Source organism: Ursus arctos, unplaced genomic scaffold (genome assembly GCF_023065955.2).
Source record: "Ursus arctos isolate Adak ecotype North America unplaced genomic scaffold, UrsArc2.0 scaffold_13, whole genome shotgun sequence".
Classification (NCBI taxonomy): Eukaryota; Metazoa; Chordata; class Mammalia; order Carnivora; family Ursidae; genus Ursus; species Ursus arctos.
Window position 1 is genome coordinate 68,710,722 of NW_026622797.1, and position 20,127 is coordinate 68,730,848.

The 20,127-nt window shown below is 38.2% G+C and overlaps 1 protein-coding gene across 2 annotated transcripts in view; it reads right to left on the reverse strand.

The window, feature by feature from the left end:
- Positions 1–4,758: 4,758 nt before the first annotated feature.
- ORC3 (origin recognition complex subunit 3) overlaps positions 4,759–20,127 on the reverse strand; it is a 57,538-nt gene continuing 42,169 nt past the window's right edge. Inside the window, exons 14-20 of one of the 2 annotated variants that reach the window (XM_026511832.4) lie at positions 15,375–15,508; positions 12,673–12,749; positions 11,722–11,822; positions 7,860–8,001; positions 6,562–6,678; positions 5,748–5,827; positions 4,759–5,189 (exon numbers count right to left, since the gene is read on the reverse strand). In XM_026511832.4, the coding sequence (XP_026367617.2) occupies positions 5,084–5,189; positions 5,748–5,827; positions 6,562–6,678; positions 7,860–8,001; positions 11,722–11,822; positions 12,673–12,749; positions 15,375–15,508 (757 nt within the window). In that variant the 3' untranslated portion in view covers positions 4,759–5,083. The remainder of the gene's footprint in view (positions 5,190–5,747; positions 5,828–6,561; positions 6,679–7,859; positions 8,002–11,721; positions 11,823–12,672; positions 12,750–15,374; positions 15,509–20,127) is intronic. The other variant, XM_026511833.4, reaches the window with a different exon arrangement.

The following is a 20,127-nucleotide window of genomic DNA, read 5'->3' on the forward strand; positions in this document are numbered from 1 at the left end:
TCAGGTTGGATCAAGAATAAAATTTCCTCCACAGCCAAATTTCTGCTTATTACCTCACCAAAAAGTCCTAGCTTATAGGCTACTTACTGATTTTTGGTAGTTATGTGAGGTAATGCCAGAAAATAAAAAATGTAGGCAACTTCTTGGATTTAGTTATAATTAGAGGGACCCAGTAGTTTAATACTCTAGTCCAAATACCAACCACAGTTGACCTCAATAAGAAAGATCATATTAACTACCTAGGAATTCTGAATTCCCAGAGATCCCTGAAATTGCTTTTTAAGAGATAAACAGCTACAGGATTACATGTGCTAACTATCAATCATTCTTTTAGTAAAAGCCAATACTGGTATGGTACTACACTTAGGTTGCTATAAAGTATTCGGTAAATCCCTGATTAACAAGGGCATATCACCAGGTATAATTCTTTGCCTATGCCTATTTTTGCTCAAAAATCTGAGAATAGATTTTGGAAATTTAGAATATCAAAGTTATCTTTGGCCTATGGCAAGAACTTCTCTCAAAATGGTAAACATAAATGAGACATTAATTGCATCAGCAATATTAACTAACTGGAGAGCTTTTAGGGAAGATTCCCAGGTTCCAACCCCTAGACTGCTTTAGAAGGTTGTGGGGAGGGGAGGACTACTGGAATCTGTTTAGGTGATCCAAGCAGCCAAGGTTGGAAATAATTGTCTTTGTCTTATTTGGGAATTCTTTAATCCCTGACTTCAGTAACTGGTGTTAATAAGCAAATACTCTGCTAAAGCACCTAATAGCCTGTCCCTTCTCTATTCCTAGACATGGCTCTGCAATTCCCTGCTCCTGCACTTGCCCTAGGTAGGGAGCATTAGATCCAAGCCCATCTCGTTCAAAAACAGTGTCTTCTCTGTACGGTATCCATTTTCTACTAGATCATTCCCCAAATCACAGTAAACATGCTATTAAAAAATCTCTTGAGGGGTCCCTGGGTGGTACAGTTGGTTAAGCGTCTTGGTTTCAGCTCAGGTCATGATCTTGGGGTCTTGACATCAAGCCCCGAGTCAGACTCTGAGCTCAGAGAGGAGTCTGCTAGAGTTTCCCTCTCCCTGTTACTCTGCCCCTCCCTGTGCTCACTCTAAGTCTTAAAAACAAAAACAAAAAAACTCTTGATCCTGTGATCCCTTGTCTAGTTATTACTCTATTTTTCTGCTCTATAACCTTTATAGCAAAAGTCAAGAATTTTCTAATCTTCCTCCTTGCCACTTTTCACCATCTTCTGTAAGGAAAAAAAGTCAGAAAAGCTAAAAGAACAGTCTAGTGATCCACTTAAAGTGAAAAACTGTTTTGCCATATTTGTTTCACGTGTATTTTTAACTTCCAAAGAACATACATGATTAATCTCCTCAAGATAAGGTAGTTCTCTTGTGATACCATTATTTCACTTAAAATACCTAATATCCGGTCCATATTAGATTTTCCCATTTGTTCCCCAAATGTCACTTGTAGCTTTTTTTCTCCCTAAAGCAGGATTCAATCAAGATTGTGACTTTCTGAAACAGCTAGACCTGTTATTTGAATGTTTGTGATGTCATGAATTTAACCTTTTAGATCACTTTGCACTCCCTGTAATAACTGAAAGTTAGGTCTGCTGTTTTTATTTAAACTTTTTGTGCAAGAGCACAAGATGATGCTGTGGTCTTCATTTACATCACGCAGTGTATGGCTTTCACAGGACATTTGGTAGGTCATCTGATACATATTCCCTATCAGACATTTCTCCACTACTCTTATTAACCACCAATGATTTCCATGTTGCTAAATCTAATCAACATACGACCTTGAAACACTCTTCAGTTGGCTTGCAAGATACCACACTTGCCTGATTTTCCTCCCAATTTATTGGCTGCTGCTTCTTGATCTGGTTCTTCTATATAACTGTCTTTTTTTCCCTTTTCCCTGCTACCCATTTTTCCAAGTGTTAAAACATACATATGGCCCAGAGTTTGACCTTGGGCTCCTTGCCTCTGTTCATATTCAAGTCTGGTGATCACATCTAATCCTGGAGACATAAGATTATATTCACCTCTCTATGGAGACATTTCCACTTGGATATCTGATAGAATTCTCAAAACTTTGGTCTAAAACCAAACTTATTCCGCCTCTTAAACGGTCCCTCCTGATCAACCCAATCAGTTAATGGCATCTCTCTTCTAGTTTCTCAGCCAAAGAACAGTCCATCTAATCTTGGTTCCATCTGAAGTCTCACCCTCTTTACTATGTCTTAGATTATTCAGTGATTGCCTAACTGGTCTTTGTTTCATCTGTGTCTCACCACTCTATCCCAGTTTTCTCATAGCAGAGTGATTGTGTAAAGGTCTAAGTCTTTTACTTAGAGAGCTTCCTAAGTAAAAATCTAAGACTTTACAGTGGTCTCCAGGGCCCTAAATTACCTGTACTCCACCCCACCTTATTTCATTGTAGTCTCTCACCTGCTCACCCTGCCTACCCCACACTGGCCACCTCTGCGGATCTCCCATGTAGCTCGCATACTCCTGCCTAAAGACCTTTGTTACTCCTGTTCTCTTACCTTCAGTGCACTTCTATAAAACTTCATGGGTAATTCTTTTACCAACTTTTGTGTTGTTCAAAAACTCATCTCAATGAGCCCTGCTGTGACCACTGTTTAAAACTGCAGCATGGTAGCCTAGTTTTTGGTGGGGTTTTTTGTTTTTTTCTGTAACATACTATATAGTTATCTGTTCTGCTCCCTCTGCTAGAATGCAATGAGGGCAAAGATCTTCACGGAAGTATCACAGTGCCTGGAGCATGGTATGGCTGTAAGTAGTTTTTGAATGAATTTCAAACTACTTCAGAGTTTGCAGATTAGTATTTCATTGAACAAAGATTCGGTGAATCAGAATATCCCATTTGTAAAGTATTTTGGATGAGGTTTTACCGTATTAAGAAACAGACACAGAATTGAGGTGACATTTAAAAGGGCTGGCTTTGAGGGGTTTGTGCTCCATAATGATCACAACAAATGAGCTTCATGAGCTTTAATTTTATAGTTTTGGGTATTCACTATAAAAACACAACAGTTTCCATCCTGCTACTCTTACCTAATCTTTATGGTAGTAAGAAAAAGTGGTTCACTATATGATAGGCATTTAGGTAGCATGAATTCAACTAAGTGCCCAACAAGCTACTACTACTCAGGGTGCCTCAGAGGTAAATCTGGTCTGGATGAGGCCAGTTCCTCTGTATCTAACTGTGTAAGCATTTTGCTGTATGAGTCTTGTTGAAATTCATATTACTCATTGGCACCATTGGAAAGCTGGAAGAAATCCCATTGTTGTACGTATTGATGGTGTCTTCACATTAACAAGCACAGAATATTGGAGAACCTTTCCCATTGCTGACTGCCTCACTTAAATAAGGCAACAGGTGGAAAATGCTCAAAATCATTCATACATTCTTTCCTTAGATTTTACCAACTGTTATCAAAAATGAAACATGACAGTACACTTGACTACAGGGGAAGGACTATAGAATATTGAAAAAAATACAGAGCTAGCTGCCATGAAGGTGAGTCATGGAGACCTCACAGAACAGAAATGGAGTCTCTGCTCCAAACATACCCATTTGGCAGAGGCTCTGCCTTTAACACATGGATTCCAAAGTGTCAAAAGCCTCGATTTGTCCAGTTTCTTCCCATATCGTGTTGATGTTTGTGTTTGCATCTCATAAATTCCTTATTTCCAAGTTGACAGCTCTGTGCACCTATGTACATGTGTTTATTACTCCGTAAGAAACCCTGGCGTCTTCTAGATGAAGATGAGAAGACAGTCATCTCAGAGTAATGCTTTCTGGTAATTGTCTTTCTCAAAGCTCTACCGGGCTAGATGCTTTCTGTTCTGGCATGCAGTTCTTTGTATTTGGTACCTTCAAATTTCCATTTCTTTTTGAGCCTGGCAACATTCTGACAATTTGTTTTTAGGATATAGTGAATTTAACATTTTTTAAGTTTTTGCAGCAGGAAGAGGGGGAAGGCAGCAGTTACCCATTAATGTCACCTCAGCCCATCATGGAACAAAGATACTCTATACTATATGATACATTCTTCACACTCCAGAATTGAGGTTTAAGCTATCAATTTCTTTATAAAAATTTTAAAATAATTATACATCAAATTTGTCTTCAAAGCACACACAAAAAAGGCCTACAATTTCACAGCACTAATGTTTGTGACCCAAGATAGTTTTTACTGAATTTGGATGTTTTCCTCGTGGTCATATTTGCATGGTAATTTTTGTAAGTTAGTGAATACTCTTAAAGATATGTCCCAGAATTCTCATGGGAGTAGAACATTAAATAATGAACTTGCGGGTATCTTTGTTTCATTGTCTTGATGAGTTCTTGTCATGGAAGAGATCCATCCAGATGTCGTTTCGTTTGGGTTTTACTTTTTCCTCAGCTGGATTTTGTAAGATTGAGATTTGATTTGCAAAGGTCTTAGAGGCTCTACAACTCCACGACAGGTCATCCTAAAGTAGAATATTTACTGCCTTTAAGTGTAACCAAGAGCTTGGGATTTTTTAAGTTTTTAGACTAAAAAAAATGGGGCAGCAGAGGCAGTTTTAGAACCTATATAGTCATTAGGAGAAATCAACCTTCAGGATATTTATCTTACTATACAATTTACTAAAGTGAGGAATGCCAGTCCAAGAAACTGGGGGAGCAGGAATGAGTGATATTAAATCAACTAACACATTTATACTCCTGGATAAAGGAATTTATTATCATTGTAAACTGTGTGTGCTCAAGAACAATGTATTTATAATTTAGTAATGACTATGAAAGTTACAGTGATAATGTGGAGAAGTTTTAGTTACAATGTAAGCATGTCATTTGTTGGGTTCTAAAGTATTCGAAAGGTGTTTTGATATATTCCCCTTTGGGGTTAACAGTCTACTTTCTGATCAGACACCACACAAGGATTACACATTTCTCACCAACAGTCTTCTGGTGGTATGTAAATATGACTGGTCTCCTTTTTCTCTTAAGCTTAATGTGGTAACTTCTGGCTTCATTCACCGGCTTTCTAGCAGCCTCCCCATGTTAGCCTTGCCACATGGTCAGTCTTCTGTTTGGTAGGTTTTATAAATCCTAAAAGTTCTAGTTCAGAAACAGCTCTAATAAACCGAGCACTGGAAGCTATGGCTAAGGAAATTCACCACATTACATTTTTCGACAAAAAGAGGTTAAAATCTCAATGTTAAAACATCACTTGCTAAACTGCAGTACAGTTCAGATACATATGCTAAATGAAACTATAGCCCTTACTGGAAAACATCAAATGTAATTAGAATCCACTTTCATTAAGACATGAATGGTAAAGTACCTAATGCTTACCTAATTCTAATTTTTCATACACTATAAAAATTGCTTCCCCTTCAATTTCTATAAGTATATAATCACAGAAAAATAGAGAATTACAAAAATGACAGTTTTTGGACATTTTTGCTGAATTCTGGAGCATGACCTAAGTAGAAGTTTTAGACCAAATATTTTACATTTGGTCTCATTTTAGATTAAATTCAGAATAGATACTTAGAAACAAGTTATTCCGGGATGGTATGGTTAATATTAATAATAAGGTTGTTTGGAAAACGTCTTTATAAATCTCCGTTGTAGGTCTAGAGAAACTATAAACTTATAGTCTATGTATACTTGGACATTACAAAACTGGTTTGTTAAAAGGATACTGGATAATTTCATTCCTTTCTTCTGAGGTTATAGAATTTGCATCCATTTTTTCAGCAGCTGTCACAACTGTTGCAAAAGCCTTTTGAGAGACAAGACAGAAGAAAATAAAAATCTCTACCATTGCCAATACTTTTTATTGCACTTGATGACTGTACAAAGCCAGGTACAAGCACTGCTGCCGCTGATAGGGGCACATTTTAAAAATATTACACCAAATTTCATATTCTCAAAACTTCTCTTCTTTTAAGGTGCCAATTATGCATATTTTTAAATGGTGACATCTGTCAAATAAGGCCTTCAACGGAGTTAACTTTGTAATACCCTTCTGAGTATGGAAAGACACTATCTTAGTAACTAGTCTTCCATTGCCTTGCCATGTATTCCTTGTACTTTCTGATTGCTAAATCTGTTGTATAGTTATTCCAGTATTTTTTTTCTTTTTTGTGATAAAGGAAATGCTAGTTAATAATCACTTTTATTTAGCGGGAAAACAGAACAAACGTGCACTGTTTAGCTTTCGCTCACTGTTAACGGTGGGGTTAGATCACATATTTTGACCTGGCATGAACACAGAACTGGCTTGGTCGAGGTGTGGAATCAGTGCAAGGGACGTGGAGTGAGACTGTTGAGCAATTAGCTGCTTTTCTGGAGGAGATTTTACAGTATGAGGTCATTTATGCTTTCCAAACAAAAGAACAGGGCATTAAAAAAAAAAAAAGAAAGATGAGTTCCAAAGTCCCAAAAGTATAAAGACCCTAAGAGAACTGTCATAGATGGTTAGACAAATAGCTTGCTCTGTTCCCCATGACCTACCTCGGACCAGTCCACAAGGTTGATCAGCCTGCTACACTCTAGGTGCAGTTTATATGCGATGCAGATGTCCGGGGCGACATTTGGAATGCAGCCTTCTTCACTTTTCAGTGCTTCATTCTAAAAACAATAGTAAACTAAGATGACTACTTTTTAGAAATGATTAGGAACAAAAGCAGACATTAATGAACCCCCAAACTAAATTTAGTAAGCCAGTAAGTGGAGTCTTTGGTTTCCTTTATTTAGTGAGTTGCATTTACTCCCCAGCAGTTACCTAGTTCTTGTTTAGAATTAGGTCTTCATCATAATCCCCTTAGCTCCTAGTCACTAGAAGAATACTCAGGATCAGAAGAAAAGTGTATTTTTCATTTTAATCAAATTACTTCTTTTTTCATTATAATCATACATTATTAATTACTGAGAAATTACTGCATTTCTGGTTTCCATAAAAAATTTATGGACTTCCTTGGGGATTTTCAGTAAAATGCCACTTGCAACATTTGTAATTATAGCAATAATTACACTCTATTAATACCAACACATCACTACCAGGGCTGTAAGTTAGCTCTCCAAGAAAAGACTATGTTGTCAAACGCTGCAGAGCCTAACTAACCCCTACAAAGACAATTAGTGTTTGTTTGTTTTAAGATTTAATTATTCGGCGGGGGGGGGGGCAGAGGGCAGAGGGAGGAGAGAAATCCTCAAGGAGACTCTGGACTGAGAGTGGAGCCCAACACAGGGCTCAATCTCACAACGCTGAGATCACGACCAGAGAGGAAACCAAGAGTTGACGCTTCACTGACTGACCCACCCAGGCACCGCAACAATCAGTGTTTAATTTATTCGAAACCCACGGTTCTTACTGAGAAAGTATCTCACACATAAATACACACAGAGATTGTACTAAATCTCCCAAAGACTCCTAAAACCATACCAGATCTCTTCTGTGACCTACCATTAAAGAGAAGAATTTTAATTTGTGGTTTATATAATAAAAATACTTTGTGCTTTAAATATGAAATTATTCAAGCTCTCCACTACCACCATCACTGAAAACCATTGATTTATATGTTCCTACTCAGTACTCTCTTGCAATGCTCAACATGCTAGCCTGAGTGCTATTTTGGAATAGGAAATGGTACACTGGAACATTCTTCATAGGTTTTTATGGAGTCTAAAAAATTTTTTTAAAAACCTGGAAGAGGTATAATCCTGCACTACCAACTCCCCCACTACTCAGGACTGCAAATTTACAGTATTTTTGTGGTAAATAAAGCCTGGGGTCTGAATCTGCTTTTTACCTTGAGGTAATAATAAGGGTTGTTGAGCGCAGTGTGGAGGGCGATTCTTGGAGCAGCGTTCAGGTGTTCGCGCAGGGTGTGGGCAGCACTGAAGTACACCACCTCGTGCAGAGGCTGTGTCTCTGGAGGCAGAAGGTAGTCTCTGAAACAGCCCAAGTGACGTATCCGCTTTTACATAAGCACAGGTTTATTTTCAGTATAAGAGTTTTGTCAGTCCTCTGTGGAAGACTGAGCAATTAACTTAAAAAGCAAAATCAACAACCAAAACCAACCAGATGGAACAAAAGCCAAACAGCAAAGTTAGTACAGGTTCAGTCAGAACTGTACCTCTTCCAATGTAATTGTTTAAAACTTGCATATTCATTCGAGTTTAAGAAACCATATTTCAGTTCTGATTTAAACGTTTAGGAGCGAATGTACCTAAGCTACATTTCTGCTCAAAACCTTAAAGGTAGAATTTCTTACCGTATTAATGAATACTTCCTTAAAGTAATTATTTAGAAAACTGAGATAGTCACATTCCTTACCACAACAAACATTTAGCTCTCGACAGTATGTTTAAACACAGGCCTTAGACCTGGGATTAAGAATTTAGGAAAAAATGTTTCAATTGATACGTTTCACAGCAATGATACCTGGAAGGTTTTTCTATGTTAGAATTAAATTTTACTTTAAGAAGGCAGAAAAGGCTAAGTTTTAGCTTCAGAATATTGGAAAACAAGCAAATTATTCATTGTTAAGATTTCCGTTAAACAAACCACCGTAACTTTTTTTTTCCTATTTATGAGTTAGATGACAACCTAATTTTAATGAAATCTTAACTTAGGAAATAAAGCATTAAAAAGTTCACTTTCAGTGTCTAATGAACCTATCAGCTTGCCTGTGCCATGACAGTGACATCACTCTTGGGTGGCGTAGAGGGGAGCAAACTGGAAGGGAGAAACTTTGGCAAACACAACCCAAAGCTAAGAGTAGTATGTCACTAACTTGATTAAAGTAGTTAACTCACATGCCTTCATGACGATTCAGGGGCTTAGTCCTGTACTGGGCTTTAATATTTTGGCCACATGACAGATGTGTGTCAGCTCCTTTTCCCACCAAGTGCGGGCAGAACAAAGCAGCTGCCTCTGCCCAGCCAACAGGGAAATTACCCTCCTTCCTGGTGTCCTGGCTTTCTCCCTTCCTGGGAGAAAATCCCACTACACTTGCTCCACCTGTTTGGTCAGTGGCTTTGAGGAAGAGAGGAAGTGAAGAGGGTATCAACCATGTATGTCACTCCTCCCATCTCAAGAGAACTCCTGGCCCTGTGCTCATTCCACTTGTAGATGCCAAGGCTCCGTCCCCAGAGTAAAGCAGAAAAAAACCCATTTGCAAAGCATGTGGTTTTGACTTGGCCCTAAGGATCAGCATTCTATACCTTAAGTACTGCTAACCTCTTACTCAAGTTAATTTAGCTGTAGCCTCTGGCACGGGTTTTGTAACATCAACTGCCTCCCTCGACGGCTACCTACCCATTTGTAATTTCTGACCATAAACTCTTCCTACACCAACCTTAGGCTGTTTCTCCCCAATCATTACAATGACTCATTAAAAGACCCTGTTGAAGTCCTGCTACATAATAAGGGCTGGAAATCAAACAAAGCAAGCAGAGTCAATTTCAAGAAAAATTATTATCTCACATTTGTACTCTTCTCCCTTTTTAACATCTTTATATTTAATGTTTAGAAATTCAGGTAATTCCCAAGGCAAAAGGCCTTTTTGGATATCCTCGAAAAAACCTCCATCTGAGGCAAAAATAAAATATTTGCCTGTATTTTGTTCACACTGGGCTGCTACATTAGTTGACCACCACAAGTGACAAAACATCGTACATGATAATTTCTGTCCAACGGCAAATGTGGAAATTAGCACAGAAATCTACTTCTGCACCTTACTTGCTGTGAGAAGAAATAAGCCGTGAGCCCAGCACCAGAGCACTGCATGGTGCTCATTCTGGATTCAGATCAGAGTTCCCGAACGAAAGAGAGGTGGTTTTGAGGGAATGGGGAGGAACCACTTAGTATCAACAAGGGCTACAAAGTTGAAGCTTGTATTTTGATAAAAACAGTAATGTAGAAAGTAGCACTTTTATTCTCCATTCTCAGGAGTTTCATCAAGAACTGCTCATGGTAAACTGGGAACTCTGTCTCTTGGAGTCTACTGCTTATATTTATCTTTAACTAATGTCTTTTCTCCAGGACTCCAAGCTCTGTTCAAACACCGGTGATGTGGCCTCCCTGGAGAAAGTATGGAGCGACAGAGAGGGACTTCTGCTGAATGCCAGCAGACCAGGACTGTGCGACTTTCCATTAAGTCCTGGCTTCTTTCTGAGTTTTAGCTGCCACATGACTCCTTAGGTCTCTTTTGGCTCTAACATGCTATAGTCCTAATCTCTTCCTGCCTGAGATAGTCAATCTTGATGAAGATAGTAAATCCTGGTACGGAAAATTTTGTGATTTCACAACACAGCTCCGTCATGCTCACCTTTATTTCAGTGACTTCTCAGAAAGTCAGACTTTCTGAGAGGTAAAAAGTCAGACTCAATTAGGTCAAAGATCGTGGTCAAAGATCAAAAAGGAATGTTGTTAGATTTCAGAGCCTGCAATTTGGGATTTCTGGGAATTCAGAAAGGAACCTGACATTTGGCCTATAAATTATGCTAAAATACATGTAATTTTTTTCAGCAATAGCAATGGTCACAAGTTGGTAAAAGAAAGGAGCCAGATGCTTGGGGCAAGACACTACCAGAAGAGGAAAGCCCAGCAGGGCAAGGGTCACTGTATGAGCTCCAGAAGGTCAGTTCAGTACTGCGTCACTTGTCCAGGACGCACTTCTCACTTTAACCTTCCTTCTGTCACACTTGGCTGATCACCTGGACCTCCTTCGTGACATTAGTAATTTCTCCCCCATGATTAGGAACAATTACCCTCTTCCCAGTGTCCTGGAAAATGGAACTTTTCACTTTTAAGAAGACGTAATTTATCAGAAAACTACTCTCCGTCTTCAGTGACTGAGCTGTTCTTTTCAGTCAGTACTTGATTTTATTCAATGCCTAGCCTCCTGTTTGAACTGCTGTTAAAAAACAGAAGAAGTAATGATAAATAAGTTTTTTTTCCTATTTTTTAACTACTAAATCATTTTATTTTTCACATTTCTTGTTTTTTCTATAGCATGTCCTAACTGCCTGAAAGGCAGCTTTTCGGTGGGTAATTTCACACACCTACATAAAACTGGCTTTTGGGAAATCTGTGAATTAGAATGACTTGGGTTTCCCAAAATGGAATCATCTTAAAATACATGCAGGGCTAATGGACTTCCAAATTACTAGGAGCACATTTCTCAACATGAATTCAGTGCTGATAATAAGTTGCACTGGTACTCTTTAGAGTTAGAAGTCCTTTACTCTGGTTAAAGAGGACATTACAGCTAGCCTGCTCTGTCCTGTGGGCGTGGCCCGATCCAGCATACTCCCAGCAAAGACAGAGCAAGGATAAAGTGCAGTGCAAACATTCTGTTACTAGAAAGGGGGAAAACACTTTGTTTTCACCCTCATCCCAACCCCAACTCCAGCCTAGATCAAATTTTAATTTGTATTCTTGAACTGGCAGTAAAGGACTGAACTAGTCATTTGATCAGACATCTTAATACATCTTAATAAGGATGAAAAATGAATCAAAATTACAATTCTAAGCTGGATGGAGGCACCTGGAAAGCACAAAGCCTAATCTAGGAGAAAGTGTCCTGGACTGGCTATGGACAGCTGTCACCCCAGTTGTGTTGGGAAAATAGCCTGATTTTTAGCTTTTAAGAGCAACAGACTCACCTCACCAGACTGTCAATGAAGATGACAACTTTTTCTCTGAGTACTTCAAACCTGCTCTGCTTCTTACTTGTTCTTCTTAACTCCTTCATTTCCAGTAAGGACTATGGATGAAAGAACATATTTTTTCTGGTGATTCTGCAACAGAAAATTCCTCACAGGGAGTCCTGGGTCCATACACAGAATGTGTAGAGAAAGAACCAGATCAAAATGGGTTGTTTATTTATTTTAAGGTCTAGAATCTCTCCTAAGTGCTCTTACTTCAAATATTTATCAAGTGGATTCTCAGGCAAGGAGAAAAAGGATAGCTCGCTTCACTGCTGTTATGGTAGAGTGCCTACTACTTCAATGAAGAGAAAGACTTAAAAGTGTAAGGGGAAAAATAAATTCAATGTGTTCTGTCTTGCTTTGGTTGAAAGTTTACATTTATCATAACTCGGTATCATGATACAAAGAAGGACCTTTACTTTGACCACCCAGATCCGAAAGTTAGAAGTATGTGAAAAAGATTATGTTGGACATACTGTGGATCAGTTTCTGGTCTCTACTGAATATGCATTAAAAAAAAATCAAAAGTATCTAAAATTAATGGGCTAGGGTCGTTTGGATTTCTCTGTTTGATAAACAAAAACAAATACATAGGATAAATAATCAGATTCCTTTCTGCAACAGTGTTCCCAGTTTTTCCTTACTAGTAGCTGATTCTCTTTTTCTCTCTGAGGCTAAAGGAACAGTTTCCACCTATGCTGGCTAGTAAATTCCAGACTTCGCAAATACAGCATGAGGACGGCAATGGATCACATAAACGGGATGTTCAGTTTATAAATGAGTCACAAAACCTGCTTTGTTCCCGGTTGTGGCTTAAAAATAAAAACAAAAACATTTGGGCAGAGCTAATCTAGACCATGCTCTGAAAACAAGGAGTGCCAGGATGCAGCTGGAAGGAAAAGTTACCTTCTGAAGATGATAGAGGTCTGTCTTCTGAAGCCCCTTTGACTGTGACCCAGAAGTATCTTCTTCTTCTTTGGCTTCTAATTTTTAATGCAAAACCAATATACAGCAACTAGGTTAAATCCATTCAAGTCAAAGAGAACAAGTATTTCTACTACTCCAAGGGAAATAAAGTTTCATCTATTTTTTTTCAATGTGGCAAGGGACCAAGTTTCCATCAAATAAATGATTTCTCCAGGAAGCTGAAGGTCAATAAATATTACATAAATTACGCTGCAGAGATGGCTTCAAAAAAACCAGCTACTGGATTTTAAAAACATGACCACAATGAAAGCAAAACAAAGTACAAACATACAAACCAGCCCCAAAGCCAAGAGCAAAAAGCTCCAAATCTTTGTGCTGTTATAAACAGCCATTAAAAACAAACAAATTTAAACTGTATTCCTTTGATTATGCCAAGACGGTCAACAACACAAACCTACACCCTGGCAAACCTGGCCTCAACCTTCCAATTCACTCTTTTTGACACAAGCTATTTGAGTAGGGAAAATGCAGTGTGTAAAAGGTTCGATATCATCTACTAAAACAAAGTGCACCACAGTTGTTTAGCAAAGGGAACAGAAGACCGAATCTGGTAGAAGGTGTGGTTGTGCTTCCCGAGAGTGCGAGGCTCTAAAAACCCAGTCCTAGCGAAGGCAGGTTTTCGGAACCTCACGCTCCCATGGCGTATTTGGACTAAATCTAAGACGAGAGGACGCAGCCGCAGAATGTGTGCCGGTCTCAATACATTTCTTCACTATGGATCATTTTTGGTTCAAGAAAGATATAATTTAAGATTAAAATATCTAATAAAGTTTTTGTCCCATTAACACATAGCAGAGCCTTAAAAATAAATCTGCTATGACACTCTGACTTACTTAACCCTCCAAATGTAATTTTAAACCCAGACTATAAAATGTAGTTAACTGTTAAGGAACCAGAAATAGCATATAGTCAAATATTTGTACTTGTCCAATGGGGGGGGGTTTAATTTCACTTATTATTAATAGTGTATCTTTTTGAGAATAGAGAAACACAGGTATTTCTTCAAGACACTGTTTTGCTCCAACTAGTAAAATTCTTCACCTTTCGAACGTTAATGATCTTAATCGCCAACCTTCCCATTTCTAAAGCTGCATTCCTTTATTTAGCACATCACAGAATTTATTTCACCAGCTTAATTTATTATAATATCTGAAGTTTTATTTTATAAAAATGAGTCCAATTTTGTAAAAGATTGAAATTTACCTAATTTACTTATATTAAGTCTTTTACCTAATTTATGTCTTTAAGGGTGTCCCCTCACTGTCCCAGTGACCACAGTTAAGGGGCATTTAAATTATGAATGAGAGGGGAAAAACCAAACAAAACAATGGGCTGGTTTAAGAGAAGCGGGCTCTAGCCTGGGCGCTAACACGGGCTCCCTGGGGACCTAGAGCAAGTTACAATCTCTTCCCGGGCTTTAGTGTCTGTTTGTAACTGAACTCAGTGATTGCTGTTACACTAGTTTTGAGTCCTTTACCCTCTTACTACTGCATTTCCTCATTCTGGCTGCTCATATCACTCCAGGCAAGCGAACTGTCTCTTCATCTCCACTGACTAAGCACTCATCAGGTACCTAGCATTCAGCTGTGGAGAGATATGCAGGGATTTCAGCAAAAGCAGTTTCCTTTAATCCAAAGGATTTTCAAGACAAAAGACCACTTACTTGCCAAACATCCTAGAAAGGACTGATCAGACATTCCAAGGGAACTATTTTCACCATGCCATGTCCCATCTATGTGCTTACACACCAAGCTGCCTCTTTCCCCCAACCTCCCAAATTGCAATTTCCCTAACCGGGGGGAAATAAAGGGTGCACATTCGTTCTGTCTTACCTAAAGAATGCCATACTTTATTGCTACAACAAGAGTGAGAAGAGCCCACGAAAAGCGAATGATCAGTATCAGTCCACGGTGCCCCGTGAGAACACAGAAGTCCGGCTGCGTCAGAACACAGAACGTGGCCACCTATACACAGTCAGGCTACACCCGCACTCAGCATACAGAAATGGCGGCACGGCAGTCCGGCAAAATCAAGGAAACTGTACCACTCCAACCCTAGGAATGGCAGGCTGCCTCAGTTCATTTAGGACTGCAAGATTCCAGCTTTTATAAATCCGATTAAAGCCAACCTCATGCATGTCTTGGTAATCAGCATACCAATGAGCCTCAGTGCTGTGAAAGTGATTCACGGCTCTTAATTTTTCAGGCTTACAAATGATTTATGCAGTGTTTTTGAAATCTATAAAGAACTTGATGAAATGCTTAAGAAAAAACATCTAAAAAGAGTCCTTAATTACAAAGCCCTGCTACTCTCTCCAATCTTTTTTATTTCTTTTTGTTGCCTTTTTGTTTTTAAAAGGTAAGTCCTCTAAACTGTCCACCTGGGGGAAGAATTTTTTTTCCTGCCCATTTGATGATTTTCATTGTTTAAGCCAAATCTGCAAGAGAACCATTTGTCTTATTTGTGATGGTCAAGATTTGATATTTTGAGGGTTGGTATGCTGACTGACCATGAACTACTTATCTCTTCATCTCTGAAACATCAGAAAGTGGGATCTTCCATGTTATTTTACCAAAATGACTCTCATAGCCAGTAGAATTGGCAAGATATTATATTCTCACCATCAAGACTCTGAAACTGGGCCAAAAACTCCTCTATTCTCTTTGCCGTGCTCCCAAGCTGCTTTTCAGAAGAGAACTTAAAAACCTGGAAACATTTCTGAAGTATGGTCATCAGTTCATCCTTTGCCAACATCCTAGAACAGAATCAGTGACAGGAGATATACTGTAACTGGAAAAGTAATACACTTAAAAAACACTGTCTGCATACTAAATGTTTCTGGTCAGATGAAGATGGTGTAAATTCTTCACTAGTAGCTACCAAATTTGGGGGAAGAGATCTTCAACATACACATTTCAGAAGTATTTAGAAAAGTTCTCATGATGAAGCTCAACTTAGAAGATGTACAGAGGTCCGCACTCACAGCCTGACGGTGGCATGTACACTACGTTTGTAATACAGACAAGCTACTAAACCCCTCTGACCGCTGGTTTCCTTGTCTATAACATGGAAATAAGAATTCACATATCTCACACGTTAGACAGAGGCTTAAAAATTAATTAAGTGAAAAGACGCATTTGAGACTCTAGCACAGTGCTTACCACCCAGCAGGCATTTAAGGTTAGTGGCCCTTTTCTTCAGATCTAAGTATGAGACAGAATGTCTGCTGAGGATACAACACGTAGGCTAAATGAAAGCTTGTTTGAAAGGATTTAAAAAAAAAAATCACAATCATTTCTCTAATTATTGTCATTTTAGCTATGCTTTACATCTTCTATGGGCTTTATGAACATCAGTCAGTAAATCCACTAAACTTTAAGAGGTAAGCAATCCTCTGTGTTTGATATAGCACAGGTGGAATGGTTGTATAACTCATTCAAAGCCACAGAGGAAATCTTTGTTAGAAATGGAGAGAACACAGATCTTCTAAAATTAGGATCCTGTTCTCAAGAGCCATTACTTACAGTATCTCTCCACTAAGATCATATTCGGTAACAGAATGAAATGGAATCAGGTCAATATTAGTAATTATTAAGTGCCAAGACACAAGTATAAAAATTATTCTCAGCAAATGGGACTTCAGTAATGAAGACTAAGATGATCTTAAGTTCTTATATCAATCATGAAGGCACACTCAGACAAATCCAGAATGTGGACCATTCTACAAGATAACCAACTTAGGTTTGACATTTTTCATAATTAAAAGCCTGGGAAAAATATTAATATTACTAAGTTAGCTAAAAGATATAAAGCTAAGTAGACGAAGACTACTGAGAAATTAAGCTGGGTTTAAACTAAAATTTAAACCCAAACCTAAAAATTAAAAAAATGTCAAACGGCCAATAAATATGGAAACTGGTAGGTAGGGGTGGACAAAAATAAACTTTTGCCTAGTTTTAAGAAAACGTATAAAATCTTCTCTTCCTCTTCTCACAACAACAAAATATTTATCCAAAATATTAAGTAATCTTTATCTGGGGGATGAAAGGCAACTAACAGGTCAAAGAAAACTAAGCCAACACATTTAATTCTTGATTACATTTGCCATTAATTATTTAAGATGTCTGCCCTTCCATTGCCCAGATGGAGTTAAACTATTAAAAGAGTTAACTCAAAGTCAGATACACTTGAACAATCTGTTACACTTAACCTTTAGCCCTACTCAGATCGCCAAGATCAGCATTTCCTGGGTCCAAGGAATCACTGACACTGACTTGCTGGGAGGGGCAGAAGGTGAGGTGGAATTCACACGGGCAGCACCATGAGAACTAGTGTCCCAGGCTTCAGGCAGCCACACCTAGCATCTGTCTGCAGCTTAGAAAACTGAGTATCAAGGTAGACAAAGCCCAGCCTATTACTCACTTTCAGGGCGCTAGAAAAAATGGCATGTCATATAATTTTGAAATCAAACTTTATAGTCATAACCTTTAATGTGGCATTTGCTTGGACGGGGTAGATCCTTCACATCAGATGTAAACTTCTAAGAATTCAGAGAGTTATTACTCTTTTCATTATTAGCCAAAGACGATGTTCTTGTAGTTTCCAGAGTAGCAAATGATCTTACAATTTCCAAAATCGTACTCTCTGGTTTAATATAAAACAAGACTTGAAGAAAGGCTAATTAGAGCTAATAATGTGATCAACACAATAAAGCCATTAATTAAATTTTTTCAATTAAATTATACATACACAGAATCAACATATACCTGCTATCATCACTATTACCTAACATCATTCTAGAGTCTAGCTGCTACAACAAATTAAGAAAAAAGGAGTGGTATAAACATTACAAAGGAAGATGAAATTTATTATTTGCATATGATGTGACTGTAAGGTTAGGAAATCTAAAAGAACCGCGTAAGTACTCAAGAGTTGAAGGATGCGTGGATGAAGACATGTACACACATACACCTGTGTTAATGCCTTACATGTACATGTAATCCATCTTATATTAAACTATGTAATGGGGGAAAAAGCATGTTCAAAATGGTAACAAAAACTACAGAAAACACAGCAAAATACTTTACAACAAATATGTAAGACACATCAAAAAATGAAAGCCCTGAATAAATGGACATTTTTAAGTTTTACCCCCAATACCGTACAGATACAAACTCATTCCAAATTAATCTATACCTTTAACACTTTTGAAACAAAATTCCAGTGGGTATTTGTTTAAAACCCAGTAAAATGATTCTAAAACTTACCTGGAAAAATAATCGTTCCTAAAAAGGGGAACAATGTTGTATATACTTAAGTGTGTGTAGTACGGCTATGAAGATATCAAAAGGTGTAAGATACAGCGATTAAAATCAGACGGTACTTTATAGGAATGATCAGGCAATAGTGAGAGTAAGAGTCTATAAAGAGGTTGAGGAATATATGGGAATTTAATCCCATAGCATTTCTAATCACTGGGGAAGACATGGGATGCACTGGAAGTAACTAGTTTGAGAAAAAGAGATTACTACACCTCAATATAGTTCAGATAGAATAAAAATGCGATTACGACATGGGGTTTGGGGAAAGAACTAGTCCATCAATTGTAAGATACTAGAAGAAAATGAAGCTATTTAAGCCTGGTAATATCTAGCATCAGCAAGAGTGTGGGGAAACAAATACTGATAGACTGCTGGCACAAGTGTACCTTGGAAAAATACTATTAGTTTAGACCCAGAGAGTCTGTATGTATGTATTTATTTTGTGGAAATAATTATACAAATGTACCAAAGCATTCACTCTTGGTGACTACTGTTTAACAGCGAAGAATGAGAACCTAAATACACATCAAACCAGGAACTGATTAAAATATTACATTTTCAAAACAGGGGATATTATGTAGCTGTGACAAACAATGACGTAATGCTAGTGATGATGGCTAACATTTATATGAGCTTTGGTGGCATTTGACCTTTACTACACTGTATGATGTGGTTACTATTATCATTCCCATGTTAAGAAATGAGGAAACGAAGACAAAGAAAACTTAAGTAACTTGTCTAGAGTCTGGTAACTGACAAATTACCAAACTGATCTGAACCAAGTCTGGCTTGGCATCCATGTACTGCATCTTAAGACACAGTGTCCATGGTAGAGTATTAGGTGCAAAACAAGTAAGTACCACAGCAAAAACCAACCAAAGTCCACAAAAATCCAAGCTGACATGGGGGTTTAATACCTGTCTGTGCCTGGAAAAAAATCTGAAAGGACAAACTGCTAACAGTAAATGACGGACTTCAAAGTTATAGAACACAAATGGCAGTATCAGAAAAGCACTGTTTTCATTTACATTATCATTAGAATGACTCCAACAAGCACTTTGGACAAACCAAACCTAACTGAACAAAACTAACTAAAAACTAAAAAATGAAAATTTTAATTCATCCCTGAAAGTTTGTTAAAATATACTAGTACCCCAAATAGAAAATTAAGGATTGAGTCTAGCCACTAGACCGGCATTTTTCAAACTGAGTTTTCAAAATGGGTGTCAACAATCAGTAAGTCATAAGACCTTCCCTCCCTCCCTCCCTTTCTTCAGTGAACACTTATTAAATGCCCAGTACATACCAGGCACTGTTCTTGGCATTTAGGATACATCTCAGTGAAACAAAAACCCCTGTCTTCGTGAAACTTATATTCTAGCAAAGGGTGGGGGGTGAGGGGGTAGGGCACAGACAAAAAACAGTATCTCACTGCCTCATATTACTATATATATGCTAAAAATTGGTATTACAAAAAAGTATTGAGTAGAATTAAGGGGGGGAAGTTTGGGGAGGAGTAGCTGGGTTTCAATTTTAAAATGATTGTTAGGCCTCATCGAGAAGGTGACATTTGATCAAATATGTGAAGGAGGTGAGAGAGTTAGCCATATAAATATCTGGCACAGAAAATAATGCACGCAAAGGTCCTACACTGAGTGTGTCTGCATGTTCAAGAACAAGGAGGCCAAGGTGGCTGAAGTGCAAAGAGAGAACAGGTAGTAAGAAATGAAATGAAGTAAGAGAGAGGCAATGCAGGGCTAGATCATGTGGGGTCATTGTACAGACTGTGGCTTTTACTGAGTGAAAGGGGGCGTTAATGGAGAGTTCTGAGCAAAGGAGTGACGTATTTTTTTAAAAGGGTTGTGCTGACTGCTATTTTGAGAAAAACCTGTAGGGGAACATGTATGGAAGCCAGGGAAACCTTCTGCAATTTTCCAGGTGAGAGAGGACAGTGACTTGGACAGTGGGGGTACCGGTGAGGGAACGTGGCAAGAAGAGGTTTGATCCTTGATACACTTTGAAGGCAGAACCCAAGTTGTTGGCTTTCAACAAA